Raw genomic sequence first — 20,070 nt, 5'->3', positions numbered from 1 at the left:
GTTGGCGATGAGTCACAATAACGTGGCTGAAGAATGTTGACCAGACCACACACTAGAACGACGACGTTTCGGTCCGCCTTGGACCATTCTCAAGTCGATTGTGGACATTCTCAAGTCGAAGTCACAATCGACTTGAGAATGATCCAGGACGGACCGAAACGTTGTCGTCCCTTCACCTTCTAGTCAGGATTGTTCATTTTACGTTTGTCTTCTGTACTTATTCTACTCATATATAATGTCATCTGAAAATATTTAATTGTAGTAGCCTGTTTTCTCACGTAGGAGTCTTTTTTCCTATGTAGGAGTCTATTTTCCATTGGAAAAGTATATTTTCTCGTGTAGTAGTCGGTTTTGTTTTGTAAGAGTCCATATTTAAGCATGGAAGAGACTAGGCATATAACTATTTCCACATGGTTAAGTTTACTTGCTAATTTAAGCCATTCTGGATACCCTGATATTCAGATGAATATCTGAATGTTAGGAACAACTTGGGCTCAAGGACGCAAACTTGTGGGTCATTCTGTAGAGCGGCGTCATCGGACCACTAGAGTTGCAATGTGGTGGTGGAAGCTCTTCCTGAACTTGGTAGGGATTGTTGCTGTGGTTTATTGCTGACACATACACGCACGTGAGCTCATACACACTCAAATGTAAACACATTCACAACAACACAAACACCGCGAATATCTCACTTGTGGGGCTCAAGTGACAAGGAAGGAAATGCAGTGAACAAAATCCCCAAAATCAGAAAGCAGTGAAATAGGCGAGACGTTGCAAATTGGATCTCACAGGGACCCCCCCATTTGTCCCATACCAGGACCTATATACTATTTCAGGTTTATTTCAACGATCTTCCATTGCGGAAACATTCTTGAAAGAACCACATATGATGAATCCCCCCCCCTCTCCTACAGGTGGGATGAGTTCACCTGAAATAGATAGGTCAACTCATCAAGATGAGTACATGGCTCCAATATATATTAACCTACATACAGACATCAAGAGAATGGGTACTCCTGTGGTCTGGATTTATCACTCCTTGAAAAAACGCAACTCTATAGCCTAACCAGACACGTATGAACCCAACCAACCCACCGAACCTATGGAGCACAATGCATGGAAAACGCGAATATTTGTGAGTAGTTACTTTCCTTTATAGGTTGCATTTTCGACTTTTTTTAAGCTTACAAACCTTATGAAGCAGGAATTGGGCTGCAGCTGTCATTGATATAGTGTTATCTATCACTGATATAGTGTTATCTGTCACTGATATAGTGTTATTTGTCACTGATATAGTGTTATCTGTCACTGATATAGTGTTATCTGTCACTGATATAGTGTTATCTGTCACTGATATAGTGTTATCTATCACTGATACAGTGTTATCTGCCACTGATATATAGTGTTATCTGTCACTGATATATAGTGTCATCTGTCACTGATATAGTGTTATCTGTCACTGATATAGTGTTATCTGTCACTGATATAGTGTTATCTGTCACTGATATAGTGTTATCTGTCACTGATATAGTGTTATCTGTCACTGATACGGTGTCAACTGTCACTGATATATAGTGTTATCTGTCACTGATATATAGTGTCATCTGTCACTGATATAGTGTTATCTGTCACTGATATAGTGTTATCTGTCACTGATATAGTGTTATCTATCACTGATATAGTGTTATCTGTCACTGATATAGTGTTATCTGTCACTGATACGGTGTCAACTGTCACTGATATAGTGTTATCTGTCACTGATATAGTGTTATCTGTCACTGATATAGTGTTATCTCTCACTGATACGGTGTCATCTGTCACTGATACGGTGTCATCTGTCACTGATAGGTGTCAACTGTCTCTGATACGGTGTCAACTGTCTCTGATACGGTGTCAATTGTCTCTGATACGGTGTCATTTTATAACTGAATCTTTAATTGTTGAATCTTATTACAGAGGAGTAAAAAGTGACTGAGGAAACATCCAATTTAGACAAATATTTGCCCTGCATCTCTAGCGTTGGTCAAGATAACGTAAAGGAAACCCAACCAAACAGTTGAGAAGACGGGATGCTGCGACAGCACAAGCGAGGCATCACACAGGTGACGATGGCACAAATCTGTCAGTAGGTCACGCATCTCAAGCGTGCTGTCACTTGGTTACACACGCCTCCTCCTCCTCCTCCGTCCCCCAGCACGCTCTAGAGCTCCGTGTCCCGTTATGGAGGCCAGACTGAAACAGACTTGAGACTTAATAGACTTAGTACCCATGGGCCAGATTCACGAAGCAGTTACGCAAGCACTTACGAACGTGTACCTCTTTCCTCAATCTTTGGCGGGTTTGTTTACATTTATTAAACAGTTTATATGTATGAAAACATCCCAATCAACTGTTGTTATTGTTATAAACAGCCTCCTGGTGCTTCGGAGCTCATTAACTGTCTAATAATTGTAAACAATGCCGCCAAAGATTAAAAAAAGCTGTACAGGTTCGTAACTGCTTCATGAATCTGGCCCCAGGTCACTGAACTGCCCACATTGGGGTACACTGAGGGGTCAGACTAAGAAGGTTAAGCTAACATTATCTCCTAGCCTCTTGACACGAATACTCCTATATACAGAGACCAGTGTGTTTAACGAGCAAATATTATATTATTGTTGGTGGAGAGAGAGTATGTCATGAGACAAACTCGGTGTTTAGGGGGGTGTACACACAGCAGTCACTATAACGGCTACCCTGGGTAAATACAATTCGCAGGGACTCGCTCCTGCTCCAACCACTTCATTACAATTTTACCATCAATGCAATATGCATCTCCGCAACTCTGTGTTTCCGCAACAGTTTAAAACATATTAAATGAACAAATCCACAAAGGCCGTGACGAGGGTTCGAACCTACGTCCGAGAGGATCCCAGACGCTACCTTAATCGACTGAGCTACGACATGGTAAAAGAATTGCAACCGGAAGTTACAACCGAAAGAACATCAACCGTGATCAAATCCACAAGGGCCGTGACGAGGATTCGAACCTGCGTCCGGGAGCATCGAAGTGACGAGGATTCGAGGTTCAAATCCTCGTCACGGCCCTTGTAGATTTGTTTATTTGATGCATCACGTTAGTGTGATTTGTGTGTGTTTTAAAACAATGATTTATATTGTATTTTCTTAAACAAAGATAAAAAAAATCATTATTCCACACGGAAACAAGAGTTTAGTTCAAGCGATATACTGTTCACAGCGCAGTAATAATTCTCGCTATGTTCCTGCCAAGTATTTTATAATCAGAGGCCAATAATTTTACATTTTATTCGAATCAGATTCAGTGATAAGTGAATCTTTACCAACAGCTTCACACAAATCCATATTCTCAGGAGGTTACACGATCACAATTTCCCCAGGAATTTTCATCCTCCGAAGCCTGTCAAGAATGTAGTGGAAAAAACTCTTGGGTTTTCTTCGAGGAAACTGGCGGTGAATGGTGTATAGCGATCCTGCACGCCTGTCTTCCTTCCCTTCCTGGACCCATCTTCGTCTAACCTTCCGGGTAATCGTCCTCAGGAATGATGTGATTTGAGTGGTAGGATGTTTCTTGACCAACCCTTAAGGTCATATAAAGATGTTTGGTCCACCAGTTACTCTGGGCACATTAAGATGTTGGGTCCACCTGTCGCCTTGTCATATCAAGATGTTGGGTCCACCTGTCGCCTTGTCATATCAAGATGTTGGGTCCACCTGTCGCCTTGTCATATCAAGATGTTGGGTCCACCTGTCGCCTTGTCATATCAAGATGTTGGGTCCACCTGTCGCCTCGTCACATTTTGATGTCCTAGTTTTGATTTTTTATTTATTTTTTGTTTGCTAAAATGGAATGCCAGCGGTGCATCATAACTCGATTAGTTGTTTTGTTCAACAGTTTATATATGCTACAGAACTATGTCACATACTTATACTATGGTAGCAATTGTAGTCAGAGCAACCAACCCGCAGGAGGACTCTTAGCTGCAAAGGATTGTACAGTAGACAAATCTTTTTTATATATCCGGGTTACGTAACGCTGAGATTTTATATCTGAGTTACGTATCGCTGATATTTTATATCAGGGGTAACCTATTTTCCGGGTTACGAAACGCTGAAAATTTTATATCCGGGTAATTTATATGTTATATCCGGGTTACGTAACGCTGAGATTGCTGGATCGTCGTTGCCGCATATTATGAGTGAAGATGTTGGAGTTTTCGAGGTCGTACATTGTTTAGTGAATAACGATGTAGCCCATGTAATCGAGATAAGGGGCATACTTATCCTAACTCGCATATTGTATGCAGCTCAATCGAGTGTGTATTGTCATGGATACACCACAATACACACAATTATTGAATTGTCGTGAAGCCTTTGACTCACTGAAACAAACTAATTTTACGATTGATCAAGATAAAATAAATATTTTCGTGAATAAAAGCTAAGAGCAAATAGCAAAATATAGAAATCCAAACAGCAAAAGTCTGTATAGCCAAATTATTATTAACAAAGTTGATATAGTGAACTCCAAGGCTCGAATCTATTTCCCCTTTGAAGTTTCCTTGGAGCTTGCACCATCGCCTTAATCCTGTGGCCCAAAGTGAGCTAATCTCCATGCCTCGAGAAGCCCTTGAAACCCCCATTTTGGTGAAAGCACTCTTCATAGGATCCTCACGGGGCTCTCCTGTGGCGAATTTCCACACCTTTGTTAATATTCCTCATTAAGTGACGAGGGATCGAGAGACGAGAGAGAGAGAGAGAGAGAGAGAGAGAGAGAGAGAGAGAGAGAGAGAGAGAGAGAGAGAGAGAGAGAGAGAGAGAGAGAGAGAGAGAGAGAGAGAGAGATAGATTACGTGTCCCACTTTCTTCAGAGATACTTACTCTTATTATATTTTGTTGCTGCAATGATTTTCAGTGAAAATCACTGCAGTCAAAATCAAGTGATTGCAGTGAAAATCCCTTTTGTCCAGTGATTTTCGTGGTGTCAAAGGCCCCCGTTTGCAGAAGATATCTTAATTGAAATTCTCGGTGACCTCCAATCAGCTATCACTCCACCTAGCCCGTTCTCACAATTTGAAGAGCGTCACATTTGAAGTGGTTGAGACTTCCAGAAGCGCTCGAATTAAAAAACAATCCAAACCGATTCTCATTAGTCCCTCAAACCTTCAATATTACAACATTTTCTCTACTAAAACATATTGGAATTTGGATTCTATGGTCGATATCGTTGCTCTAGCACACGAAGGAATGATTTGTTTTTGTAAACTAGGTATATACCCAGCTGGTCCAATCAACGTGCAGCAATCGCAGGTATTTGCCCAATAATCATTGTGATTCATTATAATCATTGGGTCTGAAGTCACAGCTGCAGATCGAGACAAAAAGATTGGAAACCTCATCAATGTAAACATTAACCACGTTCCTTTTTTATATTGCAGCGACTTAAGCTGTTTTTTCATCAATATAGGTGGAGTAAGCTGTGATTTTCATCAACATAGCTATATTATATATATATGGGGGGACCGTTGACATGCCGCCGGCTTTCTGTCCCAGTCGAAGCCTCTGCAGAGGTAGTGGCCTCAGGTAAATTCAGGTAAATAATTCAGGACTAAAGGGAAGGTAATTCAGTGAAAGCACATAGGGCGTGTGAACTTTTAGCACGTGGTAAGAATATTAGGTTAGGAGCTGGGATAGGAGAGAAAGGAGTGAGAAGGGACTGTGCCCAAACATGGTGGACACCCGGGTATCGAGCGCCGACCTGCAAGGACGGAGGCCGTCGCTCTACCAAGAGTTGGAGTACACCTCTCAGTGTGTATATCCCTCAATTCAGAATAGCTTTGCTGGTATCTGCTAGAGAATGCTGTTGCTGCTGGCGTCTTGTGTACAAGAATATCTGAATCGTGAAGAAGCTTAGTGCGAGCTGAATTAATCCTTAACAGCGTTGTAGGTAAGCCTTTGCTGACCATTATTGTTGCAGTTCATGTTTGTACAGTTGGGGAGCTTTTGTTGGTCCTTGTTTGTAGAGCTGGGGGGAGCTTTTGTTGGTCCTTGTTTGTAGAGCTGGGGGAGCTTTTGTTGGTCCATGTTTGTAGAGCTGGGGAGAGCTTTTGTTGGTCCTTGTTTGTAGAGCTGGGTGGAGCTTTTGTTGGTCCATGTTTGTAGAGCTGAGGGGAGCTTTTGTTGGTCCTTGTTTGTAGAGCTGGGGGGAGCTTTTGTTGGTCCTTGTTTGTAGAGCTGGGGGGAGCTTTTGTTGGTCCTTGTTTGTAGAGCTGGGGAGAGCTTTTGTTGGTCCATGTTTGTAGAGCTGGGGAGAGCTTTTGTTGGCCCATGTTTGTAGAGCTGGGGAGAGCTTTTGTTGGTCTATGTTTGTAGAGCTGGTAGGGAGCTTTTGTTGGTCCATATTCGTACAGTTTGGGAGCTTTTGCTGGTCCATGTTTATAGAGATGGAGACCTTTTGTTAGTCCATACTGGTGCATGTTTGCACTGCTGGGGAGGCTTTTGTTTATCCATATTGCAGTTTGTTTACACTGCAGAGGGCTTTTTGTTGACCATTGACGGTGCATTTTCGTACTACAAAGGTGCTATTTTTTTAACAAACTAGCGCATATTTGCCATGCAAAGGGTGGGAGATATTGCTAGTTGTTAATAGCGCATATTTGTGCAGTTGGAAGCATTTGTTTGTATATTAATGCATGACTTTATTTGAGAGCGGCCATGTAGCTTGCCTCACAGCATGGCAATATACATTTACAAAATCCATTGAGCTATTGTACTATCGTTTGTCATAAATTTTCGCTTATAAAATTTGATTTAATTCGAAAAAAACAGAAGCCCGTTCTTAGTTGGTGTTGGGCTTAAGGCCTATCAACCTCAAAAGGGTAATTAAGGCTACCACAAATACTTAAAAGACCAACAACAAGTATATTTTACCCATGAATTAAGTCCAAACCTCCATTATATATACATGGAGAAGCAAGGTAAACCCAAAATATTAAGTCCAATCCAGTTAAAAATCGTAATAAAATGCGGTGAATTAAGTGTGTGTAGACAAGTTTTAACTGGCCGAGCTTAGTGGTCTACGTGGCGAAAGTATTCTCAATAACCCACGATGACATTGACGCTACCATAAAAATGGAGGTTGCGTGCCTGAGCTACAACGACCATCTTCACTGGTAAACTTCTATCAATATTTTTCTTCCTCTGAAGATGATGTAGGAGGAGGTGGAAGAGGAGAAAAATGCAAGAGGAAAGGGGGGGAAAAGGCAAGAGGAAGTGGAGAAAGAGGTAGGAGAGGGACAGAAATAGGAAGGGTGGGAAAGAAGAGAGGATGAGAAAGATGCAGGGAGGGAGAGGAAAAGGTCGGTGGAAGAGGAATAAAAAAAGGCAGTGAAAAGTTACTGAAAAGAGGTGATATGAGGAGGCTTGATGGGGGTGAACGCAGAAAGACAAATGTTAGAGAAGAAACGGGAACAACAGGAACAGCCAACGGGAAGAACCAACAGAAACAGCCATCGAGAAGAACCAACAGGAACAGCCATCGAGAAGAACCAACAGGAACAGCCAACGGGAAGAACCAACAGAAACAGCCATCGAGAAGAACCAACAGGAACAGCCATCGAGAAGAACCAACAGGAACAGCCAACGAGAAGAACCAACAGGAACAGCCAACGGGAAGAACCAACAGGAACAGCCAACGGGAAGAACCAACAGGAACAGCCAACGGGAAGAAGCAAGTCAATAGAGTATACAAAGGCTCAGGCAACCAGGCGGATCGATCTTTACCCAAAAATGTATTCTTAATGAACAAATTGTATAAACTCCCTATTATATATATATATATATATATATATATATATATATATATATATATATATATATATATATATATATATAATGTCGTACCTAGTAGCCAGAACGCACTTCTCGGCCTACTATGCAAGGCCCGACTTGCCTAATAGGCCGAGTGATTTTCTTTATTTTCAACAAAAAAATTCCAATTGCTTATTTCTTAATTATCATTATATTACATTAAGAACATAAATTGTTGACTTAGTTATGTTTGTTTAGGTTAGGTTAAGATAGGCTAGGTTAAGATAGGTTAGGCTAGGTTAGGTTGGTTAGGTTTGGTCATATATCTATGTTAGTTTTAACTCAAATTAACAAAAAATTAACTCATACATAATGAAATGAATAGATTTATCATTTCATAATAAAAAATAATAAAAAATATATTAATTCATGAAAACTTGGCTTGTTAGGCAAACCGAGCCCTGCATAGTAGGCCAAATAGTGCATTCTGGCTACTAGGTACAGAATTGTACCTAGTACCTCGTGTTCTCAATTATCTAAAAAAAATAAAAATACTATTAGTCACCAATAGCCAACATAAAAACAAATGAAACCTAGTTAAGTTTTGATTCACATTTCCTTTAAATATAATATAAAAATAAAATCACAAAATAAAATAAAAATAAAAGAGAGAAAATAAAGAAAGCGGACCGTACTCCATGTCTCCAGGGGACCTTTTAAATTTTTGTTGTTTACGACTGAAAATTGAGGAACGTTCTGTTTTGATTTGCAATTTGTGATGAGGTTTGAAGATCACTGTCTCTTTGCTCCCTTCACACCCTCCCATCTCCACTAACTCGATCTCCCTCGTTGTACAGGGGGGGGGGGAAGGGGGGGAGGGAGGGAGTGAGGGAGGGGGGAGAGAGAGAGAGAGAGAGAGAGAGAGAGAGAGAGAGAGAGAGAGAGAGAGAGAGAGAGAGAGAGAGAGAGAGAGAGAGAGAGAGAGAGAGAGAGAGAGAGAGAGAGAAATTCACTTTTCTACTCACCTTTATAAAGTAGATTTACTTTTCTACTACTTTTACTATGGGTAGAATAAACAGTGACTGGCCAGGCGAGTATAAATGCTCATCTCTGGAGTGTGAATATGCTGTCTGATTCCACCTATCCCCGACTGAAACGCTGTCCCAATTTCCACGTTGGTGCAGAACCTTACCACTCTCCCACGGTACTTGGACCACTGTACAGGCATCGGTCGAGACTATAAGGCAGAGGAGAGATATGCCTGAGCCAAGTTTTAAACAAGAAACCTTACACTTCATTAAGCATGAAGGGAATATTGAACAAGATACAAAAAAGTGTTCCATTGTGGATGGGAATGGCCTTTCGAATTCAATCAGTGGTTAGAACCACAGGCTATCGTGCTGGTGGTGTGCGGTTCGGGGTTCCAATGGCCCGAGGGAACTATCAGGGGGGAGGGGGGGGGGAGTGCCAAGCCATTACGACTATATAGCACTGGGAAAGGGTCAGGATAAGGATTTGGGACGGGACGGGGGGAAAGGTACGGGGCCCAGCCATTTGGACGGTCGGGGATTGAACGCCGATCTGCATCGAGCAAGACCGTCACTCTATCGTCCAGCTCAAATGGATAAACACCCCTGGATAAAATATGTATTATCATTATATTCGTTTCAAATTATACTCGGGTTATATCCTGTCAATCCCTTATTTCCGCTTCACCGGATATTACTCTTTTAATTTTTAATATTCATCCTGATTAAAATAAAGTGACTTGTCTTATTATTTTCGCTAATGATTATTATTAAAGTTAAATTCTGTATAATATGGAAGTTTGCTTCTCAATTATAACGAGACCTCGTTAATTGCAAAAGACAAAAAACAAAGAAATATAAAAGAAAGTTTTTTTTTTATTTAACGAGGAGACTCATCAAGGGAATATTTTCGCCATCCAGAGACCCGAGTGTGATCCCCCCCTCGCCTGATGCGCCATCGTAAGTGTCTCTTTATGTTCCTTCCTCATCATGGTCTCTCAACGCATTACCCCTTGATACTATTCCTTTACCCAAACCTCACCCATTTCTATCGACCCCCAAACACCACCTACTCCGATCGACCCTCAAACCCCACCTACTCCGATCGGCCCCCAAACACCACCCACTCCATCGACCCTCAAACACCACCCACTCGATCGACCCCCCCCCAAACCCAGCCACTCCGATCGACCCCCAAACCCCACCCACTCCGATCGACCCCCAAACCCTACCCACTCCGATCGACCCCCAAACCCCACCCACTCCGATCGACCCCCAAACCCCACCCACTCCGATCGGCCCCCAAACCCCACCCACTCTGATGTTCTCTCCTGATTCCATGTTCTCTCCTGATTCCATATATGACTAACCATCCTGCGAGATGGCGATATTAGATGAACTTATAGCTAGGTTTTTATCTACACTGTGTAATCTTTCAAACAGAATAGGATAGCAGCACATTGCTGTGAATACCTAAGCTTGTTAATAATAATAAAATCACCTTCCCTAGCCTTCATTACTTTCCACATCCTTAACAACCTTCCATGCCCATCACCACCTTCCCTATCGACCCGGTGCCCATGACGACCCGGTGCCCGTGTCGACCTGGTGCCCGTGTCGACCAGGTGCCCCCTCCATCTAACCCAGTGATTAAGCGTGTTCTTAAATTTGAGTTAGTGCTCAAGTTTCTGTATAAATAGGGAAGCTGAATCTACCTGCACGCAGATCAAACCTTAAATGTTTTCTCGCCTTTTTTGAGATGTATATATAAACTTGATAGCCGTCGACGCGACCAGCAACGTTAAGGAAGTTGTCTTCGACGTCGATCCTGTAGATGCCAGGAAGGGCGTCTGCGTCCCTGACGACCTATCAGTCCTCTATGGTGCCTCCTTCAGACACGTGCTCAAAAGACATCCAAGGGCGTCCTATCACCTTTTCAAGGATTGAGTCGGGACGCGTTGCGAGTCGTTGAAATAATTCTCGCGTTGCTGGTGGGGAGGGTAGTGATGAGTGGCTGTGGTGGTGGTCGTATTAATAGTGGAGACGTACATGGTCGTGGTCGTATTAATAGTGGAGACTTACATGGTCATAGTGACCATGTACATTGGATTGCTTCTTAGATAAAAACAAATGAATTAAAGTATTTGGCGGTAATTTGAAGATGGATAATACTATCCTGCATATATACTACGTAACTCTCCCTATGCTCAACTTATTACAACTTGTAATAAAGTTGTTACATCTTGGTATAACGCTTTTGTGACTTATTAGAACGTTGTTGCAACTTACTATATTGGTTGTTACAACTTGTTAGGTGTTAAAACGTGTTCCAATGTTGTAGCAACGTCGTAGTTTGGTTGTGTGTCTGGCGAGTGAGGTGTAAATATATGTAAGCTCGTGTAGTGGAGTCATCATTCTGTTGGTGAGAGAACTTTTGATGACACAGCGGAAGAGTCATCACAATTGTGACGACGACTGAGATGCTGAACAATGTAATTTAAATAAAGATGCTTCGACTAACGAGGATATTTAGGGCAGGCTAAATAAATATCTGTTCGGAAGTCCTTTGTTCTGACGCTGCTTAGAAAGTTGTTGAAGGCTGCTTTCTTCAGTTGATATGAAGGGGAAATCATTTAACACATGAAGGTAGTGGCAAGAAGACAGGTATTAGAGTACCGAATGGTAACAGTATGTAGAGGTGGTATTAAAAGGTGGTAGTGGTTGTAATTGTGTGTTGCGGAGCTCTGTTATCATTCTATGCTGTCTTAGCATTACCGAAAGTCATACTGGTGTTCGACCTACCGTCGAGAACAGCTCGATTTCAGGCATATTATACAAGCGTTTTGATGTTTTAGAACAGTTATGAAATTAGTATTTTGTTAATATGTAAACAAAATGTAGACTCAAATAACCTTTTATTTATATAAGCTTAGCTAACATCCTCACGGGACTATGTAAATCAATGATATAGTAACATCATATAAATGGCAACGATATAATATAAAGGGATACTGAGCTAGTCAAAAGGAAAGGCATAAGAAGTTTGGCTCTGATAAAGATATTTACTTCAGCGTCATTTGTCAATACAGATGTGCGAATCGTCTCTTTAATAAGAACTCATTTGTCGGTGTTTGAAGGCAAAGAACAAATGGAACTGCTGTTGGAAGATTACAAATGCAACTGTGTCACACTTGAGAATTTACTCTTAATGAAAAGTGTGAGAGAACTCTTTAGAGCAACAAATGTATTTCAACACAGGCAGGCGATGAGTCACAATAACGTGGCCGAAGTAGAATCGACACAATCGATTTGAGAATGGTCCAGGACGGACCGAAACGTCGTCGTTCCTTCACCTTCTAGTGTGTAGAAATAGTTTGACCAGACCACACAACTAATAGTCTGTTTATGTTGCATATACAGGCATTTAAATTACGTCGAGCTGGAGAGCACATGTCATACCAAGGACCTGATCAAATTGTGTCCCTGTGTTAAGGAATAACAATAACACGTAAACACATTGCGTTTTGTGTTTGCAAATGTCTCGTGTTTACACGGAGACAATTTTATGGCTAGCCTGAGTGTAGAATGAGTGCTTTCTTGGTTTTATGCCTGTATCTTCCGAGGGTAAATTCATTTGCGAGTAATCCTTGTCTGCATTGACTTTTTTCGTGTATTAATCCTACAACCGTAGGAATATAAGAAAGTGTTCTGGCGGATGCTATGATGACTGCCCGCAGTAGATGACAGGATATCGGCTGGGAAGGGATTTTGTTGGCTGAGAGATCTATGGGCCTCCCTCTCTCTCTCTCTCTCCCTCCCTGAAATATGTTAAAGCGATATGCTACATGACGATAACAAGTCAAACTTACTCACGTAGGCATGCATGGTAGAGTTATATTCACTGAGTATACTCACCAAGTGACTTTTAGAACACTTAGTAAGGAGTGGGGCTTTCCCAACAGGAAGACACTTAGGAAACAGGAAGAAGAGTTTTTAAACAGTCTTCCTGTTTTTTTTTTAAGGAGGAAGACTTAACAAAACAGGAAGTGGTTGTAGGTGCAATAGTAGCAGTAGTTGTAGTAACTATGTTGTTTTATTGCTGGTTGTGGTAGTAGTTAATGATGGTCTGATGCCGGAAATGAATATATTAGTGGTAGTTAAAGTGTGTTGAGGTGATTTAATTGCTAATTCTACCGTTATTATGCACGACAGCAGCCAATGAGTGGAACAGCTGACGTTTAACTGCCGCTAGCTAATGAGAATAGTTACTGACGTCACACTGCTGCTAGCCAATGATAAGGGCTGCTGACGTCACACTGCTGCTAGCCAATGATAAGGGCTGCTGACGTCACAACGCTGCTAGCCAATGATAAGGGCTGCTGACGTCACACTGCTGCTAGCCAATGATAAGGGCTGCTGACGTCACACTGCTGCTAGCCAATGATAAGGGCTGCTGACGTCACAACGCTGCTAGCCAATGATAAGGGCTGCTGACGTCACACTGCTGCTAGCCAATTTGAAGAACAGCTGATGATCCAATGATGCTAGCCAATGGGAGACAACTAAGGTCTCGTTGTTCCTAGCCAATGAGAAGCCCAGTGGCCACATACACACACAGTTATTAGCCAATAAGGGCCTGTCACGTGACGTCACTCTGCTGCTAGCCAATGGCAAGTGCATTTGACGTGACAATGCTGCCGCTAACATGTCACGCACCTTGTAGGTAAGACCCTTCTCATTTTAACTTGGATATTTACGAAACGTGGAATGTCCCAACCACCAATTAAAATACACTGAGGATAAAATAGTGGAGACACTCATTCCCCTTTTCACACTGATCGTGACCTCATAAACACCACATTCCACCCTCTGATTACAGAGTCTGTGTCACGTTCCGCTTTTCAAACATTATTGTTTCGATTCGTTGCTGCGATTAGCACAGAAATGTATAGACAAATTTTGTCAGGCACACGGCCAGGAGGTCACACACGGACTGTGGGGTTCTCTAAGCGACGCCACGAACATTACCGTCTTCATAAACCTCTTGTCGTGCACGGAGGGAAGGGAAGGAACCTATCAAGATAAAGCGCCAAACCATTACGACTATACAGCACTGGACAGGGGTCAGGATAAGGGGTTGTGATGGAACGGGGGGGGGGGGGAAGGGGGGTGGAAGGAATGTTACCCAAACACTTGGACGGTCGGGGATTGAACGCCAACCTGCATGAAGCGAGACCGTTGCTCTACCGTCCAGCCCAAGTGTTGACGGAAGTGCTTCCGATCATAATCACTAACTTGGTGTTCTCGGAGCACCTACAGTCCGATGGAGTCCGCATAAACACACACACACACCCTATAGTCAATGACGATATTCAGCGGAATGTATGTTTAGGTCACGTGTCTGAGGAGGACATGCCAGTTGCAAAGACACACATAGTTCTTGATATTATTGCCGTATGAATGTTTTTTACTGATTTGTTGATAGCCTTAAGTACTTTCAACCTTAGTAGGCCCAAGACCACCCCAATGTCTTACAGACCAACCAGCGGTTATATTTTAACCTTAAACATAGCATAATACTAAAGTATATTCTCTTTGTGTATATACCTATGTGCTGAGTACACCTAACGCTGCATATATCCCTGGCTATTAATTACTGTTAATAACAGCATAACAAGAATGGTGAGTAGTTAGCAATAGTGTTGTTATATTAACTCGACGTCAGAGATAATAGTGACCTCGGTCGCTTTTAGGGGAAAATACTTCTATACGTCTCAGAGGGATTCACTCCCACTGTGACGGAAGTCAGGAATCCCTGTAACGCCAAGAGGGATTCATTCATGGGACCCTTGAGGAATTGACTGGTATGTCGTACGAAGGATTACTTCATACGTCGCATCAGGGATTACCTCATACGACGCCTGAGGTATTACCTAATACGATGCCTGGGGATTACCTAATACGATGCCTGAGGATTACCTCATACGTTGTGTGAGGGATTACCTTGGTTGCACAGGGATTACCTTGTCGCCTATGAGCTTCCTATCCCCGTCGAAACATTAAAGATGGTGGCTTTAAGGTAAATTCGGGTAAATATTTCGCCTTAGAAATTACCTCAAAAGGGGCAAGAAGGATTACCTCATCCAACGTATAAGCGATTACCTAAATCAGTTAATAATAATAATTAACATTACATTAGTGATCAATAATCATATTTTTTCTCTCTGATACTTTTATATCTTAAGATAAAAATTATCTTTGAATATTAAGATTTTATCTTAAATATTCAAAGATTTTTTTATCCTAAAATGTAAAGACTTTTTTTTTATCTTAATATACAAAGACTTTTTTTTTTTTTTTTTACTTTTTTACGAAATATTCATTTTAGAATATATATATTTTTTTAAACACACTCATCACTCATCCCTAAACATAAATTTCGTAGGGACATAATATGATGATTACAAGTTAACTGGGTTAAGTTGGCTAATGCAATATAATGTCTGTTGAATTACATACTGAAAAATTCGGTAATTAGCTCATTAATGCTGTAATTTGCTTCGCTAAATGAGTTTTGTAACTCGTGAATCATTAAGTTGTGAGTGGAACGGTTTCGCCAACGTTGACATGATAACTGTGTTTATAATAGAAAAAATAACAGTTAAACTATGGAGTTCGCTGGTGATTGAGAGTGTACTCACCTATTTGTGCTTGCGGGGGTTGAGCTTTGGCTCTTTGGTCCCGCCTCTCAACTGTCAATCAACTGGTGAGTGTGTGTGTGTGTGTGTGTGTGTGTGTGTGTGTGTGTGTGTGTGTGTGTGTGTGTGTGTGTGTGTGTGTGTGTGTGTGTGTATACATTATATATAATGATATATTTTATTATATTGTATTATAGCTTATAGAACACACACACACATACACACACACACACGTATATGGCAATCACCTTACAAAAGTCTCCTCCAGCTTTGCAGAAGTGGTGAGGGGTTGTCCAAGATGCAGCAGGTGTTTCCTCTCTAGATCGTGACACCGAGGCGCTGGAACAGGGAACTGGCTGCCCTTAGGTCTCTGGTTTGCCTAAAGTTTCTCTCACAACTCCTTTAGCAACTGCACATTTACCCCAGGCGCTCAGGGCGTCAGAACTTATTGTCACGAACCTGTAACAAGGTCCTAAGTCCCTATACTTTCTAGTTTATTAGGTCTCCCTAAGGAAGGTCTCCCAATATAGATGCATACGTGTAGTCCCACACAATCTATTTAACATCGTTCCATGGCTGCAGGGTGACTCCATCTAGGCGTTTTGTGACTCTCAGGTCTACACATTTGAGGCTCCCTTACTGCTGGACACCCAGCTGTAGCTAAACTTGCCTTGATGTCACTACACACAGAAATCACAATAACGTAATATATCCCTGCTATAGTGAGGGCAGTAGCATTCCAGGTTGCACTTGTTTTGACCATGTTGTGGTACAGTTGACTAAGGCGCGTCTGAGAATATCCCGTGCATAGGTTCGAATCTTCATCACGGCCATTGTGGATTTGTCTTGATGTCACTTAAATTTCCCCAGGTGTAGATCCACTGGCAGGGCTCCTGTGTATCTGTGCCAGAGTGCCATCATCCAAGACTCAGCCACTCGGTGAGAAGCGTGACGCCGCGGCCCTCGTCACCAACACAACATCCATCACTGTCCATTCCACCCTACACACACCTCCCCAATCGCTTACGTCCCTACCCTTTCTCCCCCATCCACCACCCCTCACTATATGGTAAAGTTGTCCCCTCCCCTCCATGGTAACCCTCTTCCCAACAACCTCCTCAATAACCATTTCGTACCCCATGGCAACAACTCCTCCCCATCCCCATGGAATCCCCCTCCATAGCCCCTTCTCACCCCATGGAATCCCCCTCCATAGCCCCTTCTCACCCCATGGCAATCCTCTCCCTACCGCATGGTAGCCCGCTCCCCATACTAACCCCATGGAAGCCCCCTTCATCCATAACCCATATCCACTCCCATGGCGACTTCAGATAACCCAACACATCATGGCAACCACCTCTATAACTACTCCCCCTTGCAATGGCAGCCCCTCCCCCATTCTATAACCCCATAGTTTTCCCCATGCTCCCTCCCCTTCGCATACTAAGAAGGTTAGGTGAGGTCGGTGTTTTCTATGACGCTTTTCAAGGCAAACTAAAATATTTACAATCAATTAGTATGTCACAAACATAACCTCAAAAGCTCATTTACATCAGTTACCGCCTCGAGGACAAGACACAAACACTGTTAAAAGCTCTGAAGTTCACCATCTCATCTGACCTAAATAATAGACTTGGTTGGTTACCTCAAGCGTCGTTCCAGAGCTCAGAGGACAGGCTGTCCACTGCGGCTTATTTATGGCGGTTTTGGTTGTCGTTGGAGGGGGTGTTATTGTGGTCAGCTCGCAGGTGTTGCAGCAGGTGTGTGAAGTGTTGAGGGGGGAGGGGAGGGTGGGTGTGTTGACTGGGGGGTTGGGAGGGAGGGGGTTGACTTATGGAAGGAGGTGAGGCAGCAATACATGACTTATGCAAATGGTGTCACTCATATCATGTCAACCTGGACAATAAAAAGAGGTTACTGGTTAATAAAACCAAATAGGCAGTAGAAGTCCTAAATGACTTTGTAAAGCAATGGAAAATTAATTTTCAAATAAAACAAAGTCTGGAGCTTACTTTCCTTGACGACCATCATGCGTTTTTATTTCATAAATAAAACTGAATTACAAATTACATTACACTTGCATGTCCAAAAACGATTACATGGAGGTCACCAGGTGAGCTTTAACTCTTGGGCTCTGACTCCCAGCTTCCGATCGCCTGTTGCTCCCGACCCCGCTTTGTATCTAAGCCACAAACGCTCGCTTGATCCTTGCCACCGCTTTGTATCTAAGCCACAAACGCTCGCTTGATCCTTGTCACCGCTTTGTATCTAAGCCACAAACGCTCGCTTGATCCTTGTCACCGCTTTGTATCTAAGCCACAAACGCTCGCTTGATCCTTGTCACCGCTTCGTATCTAAGCCACAAACGCTCGCTTGATCCTTGTCACCGCTTCGTATCTAAGCCACAAACGCTCGCTTGATCCTTGTCACCGCTTTGTATCTAAGCCACAAACGCTCGCTTGATCCTTGTCAGTGTGGACACTGCTCGACTACACCAGCCTCTGTTGTATATTTGGGTGTTGCCCTCCTTGTATCGGAATTTTTTACCATATGAACTGGTAATTGAATTGCAATCTCCCTCCCTTCCTCCTGCAGATAGTCAAGCAACTTCTCTCTCAACTAACGAGGTATGGAGTCAGTGACGTGACTGTGAGGCCTCTATTAGTGTTAGGTCAATTCACGATATGAGGTTTGATTCTAATTTAGCGTCCGGCATCTATGCTACTTTTTCCTTGAGTCCATCATTTGCCGTTACAAGGTCTGATACGTTCATCTTGTCGGGCAGTTTCCCACTCATAATATGGCTAACAGCTCTCATTTATATTCCCATACAGAATTGACGAGAAGTATCAGGAGCAGGCGATGAGTCCCAATAACGTGGCTGAAGTATGTTGACCAGACCACACACTAGAAATTGAAGGGACGACGACGTTTCGGTCCGTCCTGGACCATTCTCAAGACAATCGACTTGAGAATGGTCCAGGACGGACCGAAACGTCGTCGTCCCTTCAATTTCTAGTGTGTGGTCTGGTCAACAAGTATCAGGAGAAACTGCCAAACCATTGCCACTGTATAGCACAGCAGATCGGGATAATGATTTGGGATGGGACGCTGGAAAGGAATGGTGCCCAATCTCTTGGACGGTCGGGGGACTGAACGCCGACCTGCATGAAGCGAGACCATCGCTCTACCGTCCAACCCAAGGAGTTGGATATGCAGAAGGTAACACACTTACACACAATCCGGCAGAGGAAATAGCTAATTAGAAACGAAGATGGCTTTGGGAGGCAAGACAGAGATATACCCCCGCTCACCAGCGCTGGCCGTACATATAACTACTTGACTTTAACCCATAAAATAGCCGCGAATAGGTGAAAGATAAATTCTCAAGCACGGTACATGCCGAAAAGGGAAGACAACTCCATGTAATATAGAAAGAGAAAGATCTGAGATCTAATACAGAAAAACAAAGATCTTCTCAACATTCAACAATGATCACAAAAACACTGATCCAAGTATGCAGAATAACCACATGGGAAAAATAGGGAATGTTTAACGCGTTTTCGAAAGTAGAATGAAGCTCATTCTACTTTGCTCTGATGAAGGCGAATTAGCCGAAAACGCGTTAAGCATTCAGTTTTTCACATGTGGTTATTCTGCATTATATATATATATATTGGCTTGTATATATATGAGGAAAACCACGTGAAAAAGAGAATGCTAAACACGTTTTCGGTGATTTCGTGAGACGTGAGGTGATTTCACCAAATCACCTCACTTGGTGGGGCTATGTGAGCAAAGGTGATTAGATGAAATATCTATGCCCAAGTTGACCACCGAGTGCTGTCGAATCTTGGATAAATAGTCTCACGACTACCAAGATTTTTGTAGAGTCCTGTAGTTTAGTAGTTAAGGTACCAGGTACGCAAAGGTGCATAGTGCTCCTGGCTGTCTGGGTTCGAATCCTTCTGGGGTGTGGAGTTTTCAGCTGCATATTGGCTTGGGACCCATTCAAGCCCATCTGCAGACCACCACATAAACTGAAGACGCGGTGGCGGATACAAACTACTTCAGCGAGGAGGTATGTTTGGAGCTCACTAATGTTGGACTCGAAATCTGGGTTTCAAACCAGCGTGCAACAGGCTGAAGCTTAAGATAAGCTTGAAGATGTTGCACTTTATGCAACCCGTTCTCGTACTTGCTTACTGTCAATATTGGCTTATTTAATAAGTGCATATGTGACACACTAATTGATTGTAAATATTTTAGTTTACCTTGAAAAGCTTGATAGAAAACATCGACCTCACCTAACCTTCTTAGTAAGTTAAGATAAGCATCTTATTGCTTCTTAATTACAATTATTACTTAACCTATACCGTTGATAGGTTAGGTAATAATTGTAAATAAGAAGCAATAAGATGCTTATCTTAACATACTAAGAAGGTTAGGTGAGGTCGGTGTTTTCTATGAAGCTTTTCAAGGCAAACTAAAATATTTACAATCAATTAGTATGTCAC

At 42.4% G+C, this 20,070-nt stretch overlaps 2 protein-coding genes across 2 annotated transcripts; one reads left to right on the top strand and one right to left on the bottom strand.

The window, feature by feature from the left end:
• Window positions 1-1,584: 1,584 nt before the first annotated feature.
• Window positions 1,585-5,984, bottom strand: LOC138357503 (autotransporter adhesin SadA-like). Its single transcript, XM_069314361.1, has 2 exons — window positions 5,777-5,984; window positions 1,585-1,841 (listed from the first exon to the last, which is right to left on the bottom strand). Exons 1-2 carry the CDS (start codon window positions 5,982-5,984, stop codon window positions 1,585-1,587), a joined length of 465 nt encoding a protein of 154 aa, XP_069170462.1.
• Window positions 5,985-7,443: 1,459 nt separating this feature from the next.
• On the top strand, window positions 7,444-7,818 carry LOC138357502 (cilia- and flagella-associated protein 251-like). Its single transcript, XM_069314360.1, has one exon. It carries the CDS (start codon window positions 7,444-7,446, stop codon window positions 7,816-7,818), a length of 375 nt encoding a protein of 124 aa, XP_069170461.1.
• Window positions 7,819-20,070: the final 12,252 nt, after the last annotated feature.

This window comes from Procambarus clarkii, chromosome 78 (assembly GCF_040958095.1).
Source record: "Procambarus clarkii isolate CNS0578487 chromosome 78, FALCON_Pclarkii_2.0, whole genome shotgun sequence".
NCBI lineage: Eukaryota > Metazoa > Arthropoda > Malacostraca > Decapoda > Cambaridae > Procambarus > Procambarus clarkii.
The sequence above is the reverse complement of the archived record's forward strand: the minus strand, read 5'-3'. Positions and strand labels throughout refer to the sequence as shown.

Bases quoted from the DNA above. Each gene is read 5' to 3' on its own strand.
- LOC138357503 (XM_069314361.1), bottom strand. From the start codon at position 5,984: ATGGTCAGCAAAGGCTTACCTACAACGCTGTTAAGGATTAATTCAGCT. The intron at 1,842-5,776 runs GTCGGCGCTCGA...GACACCTATCAG, and splicing joins GACGGCCTCCGTCCTTGCAG to TGACAGATGACACCGTATCA.
- LOC138357502 (XM_069314360.1), top strand. From the start codon at position 7,444: ATGGGGGTGAACGCAGAAAGACAAATGTTAGAGAAGAAACGGGAACAA.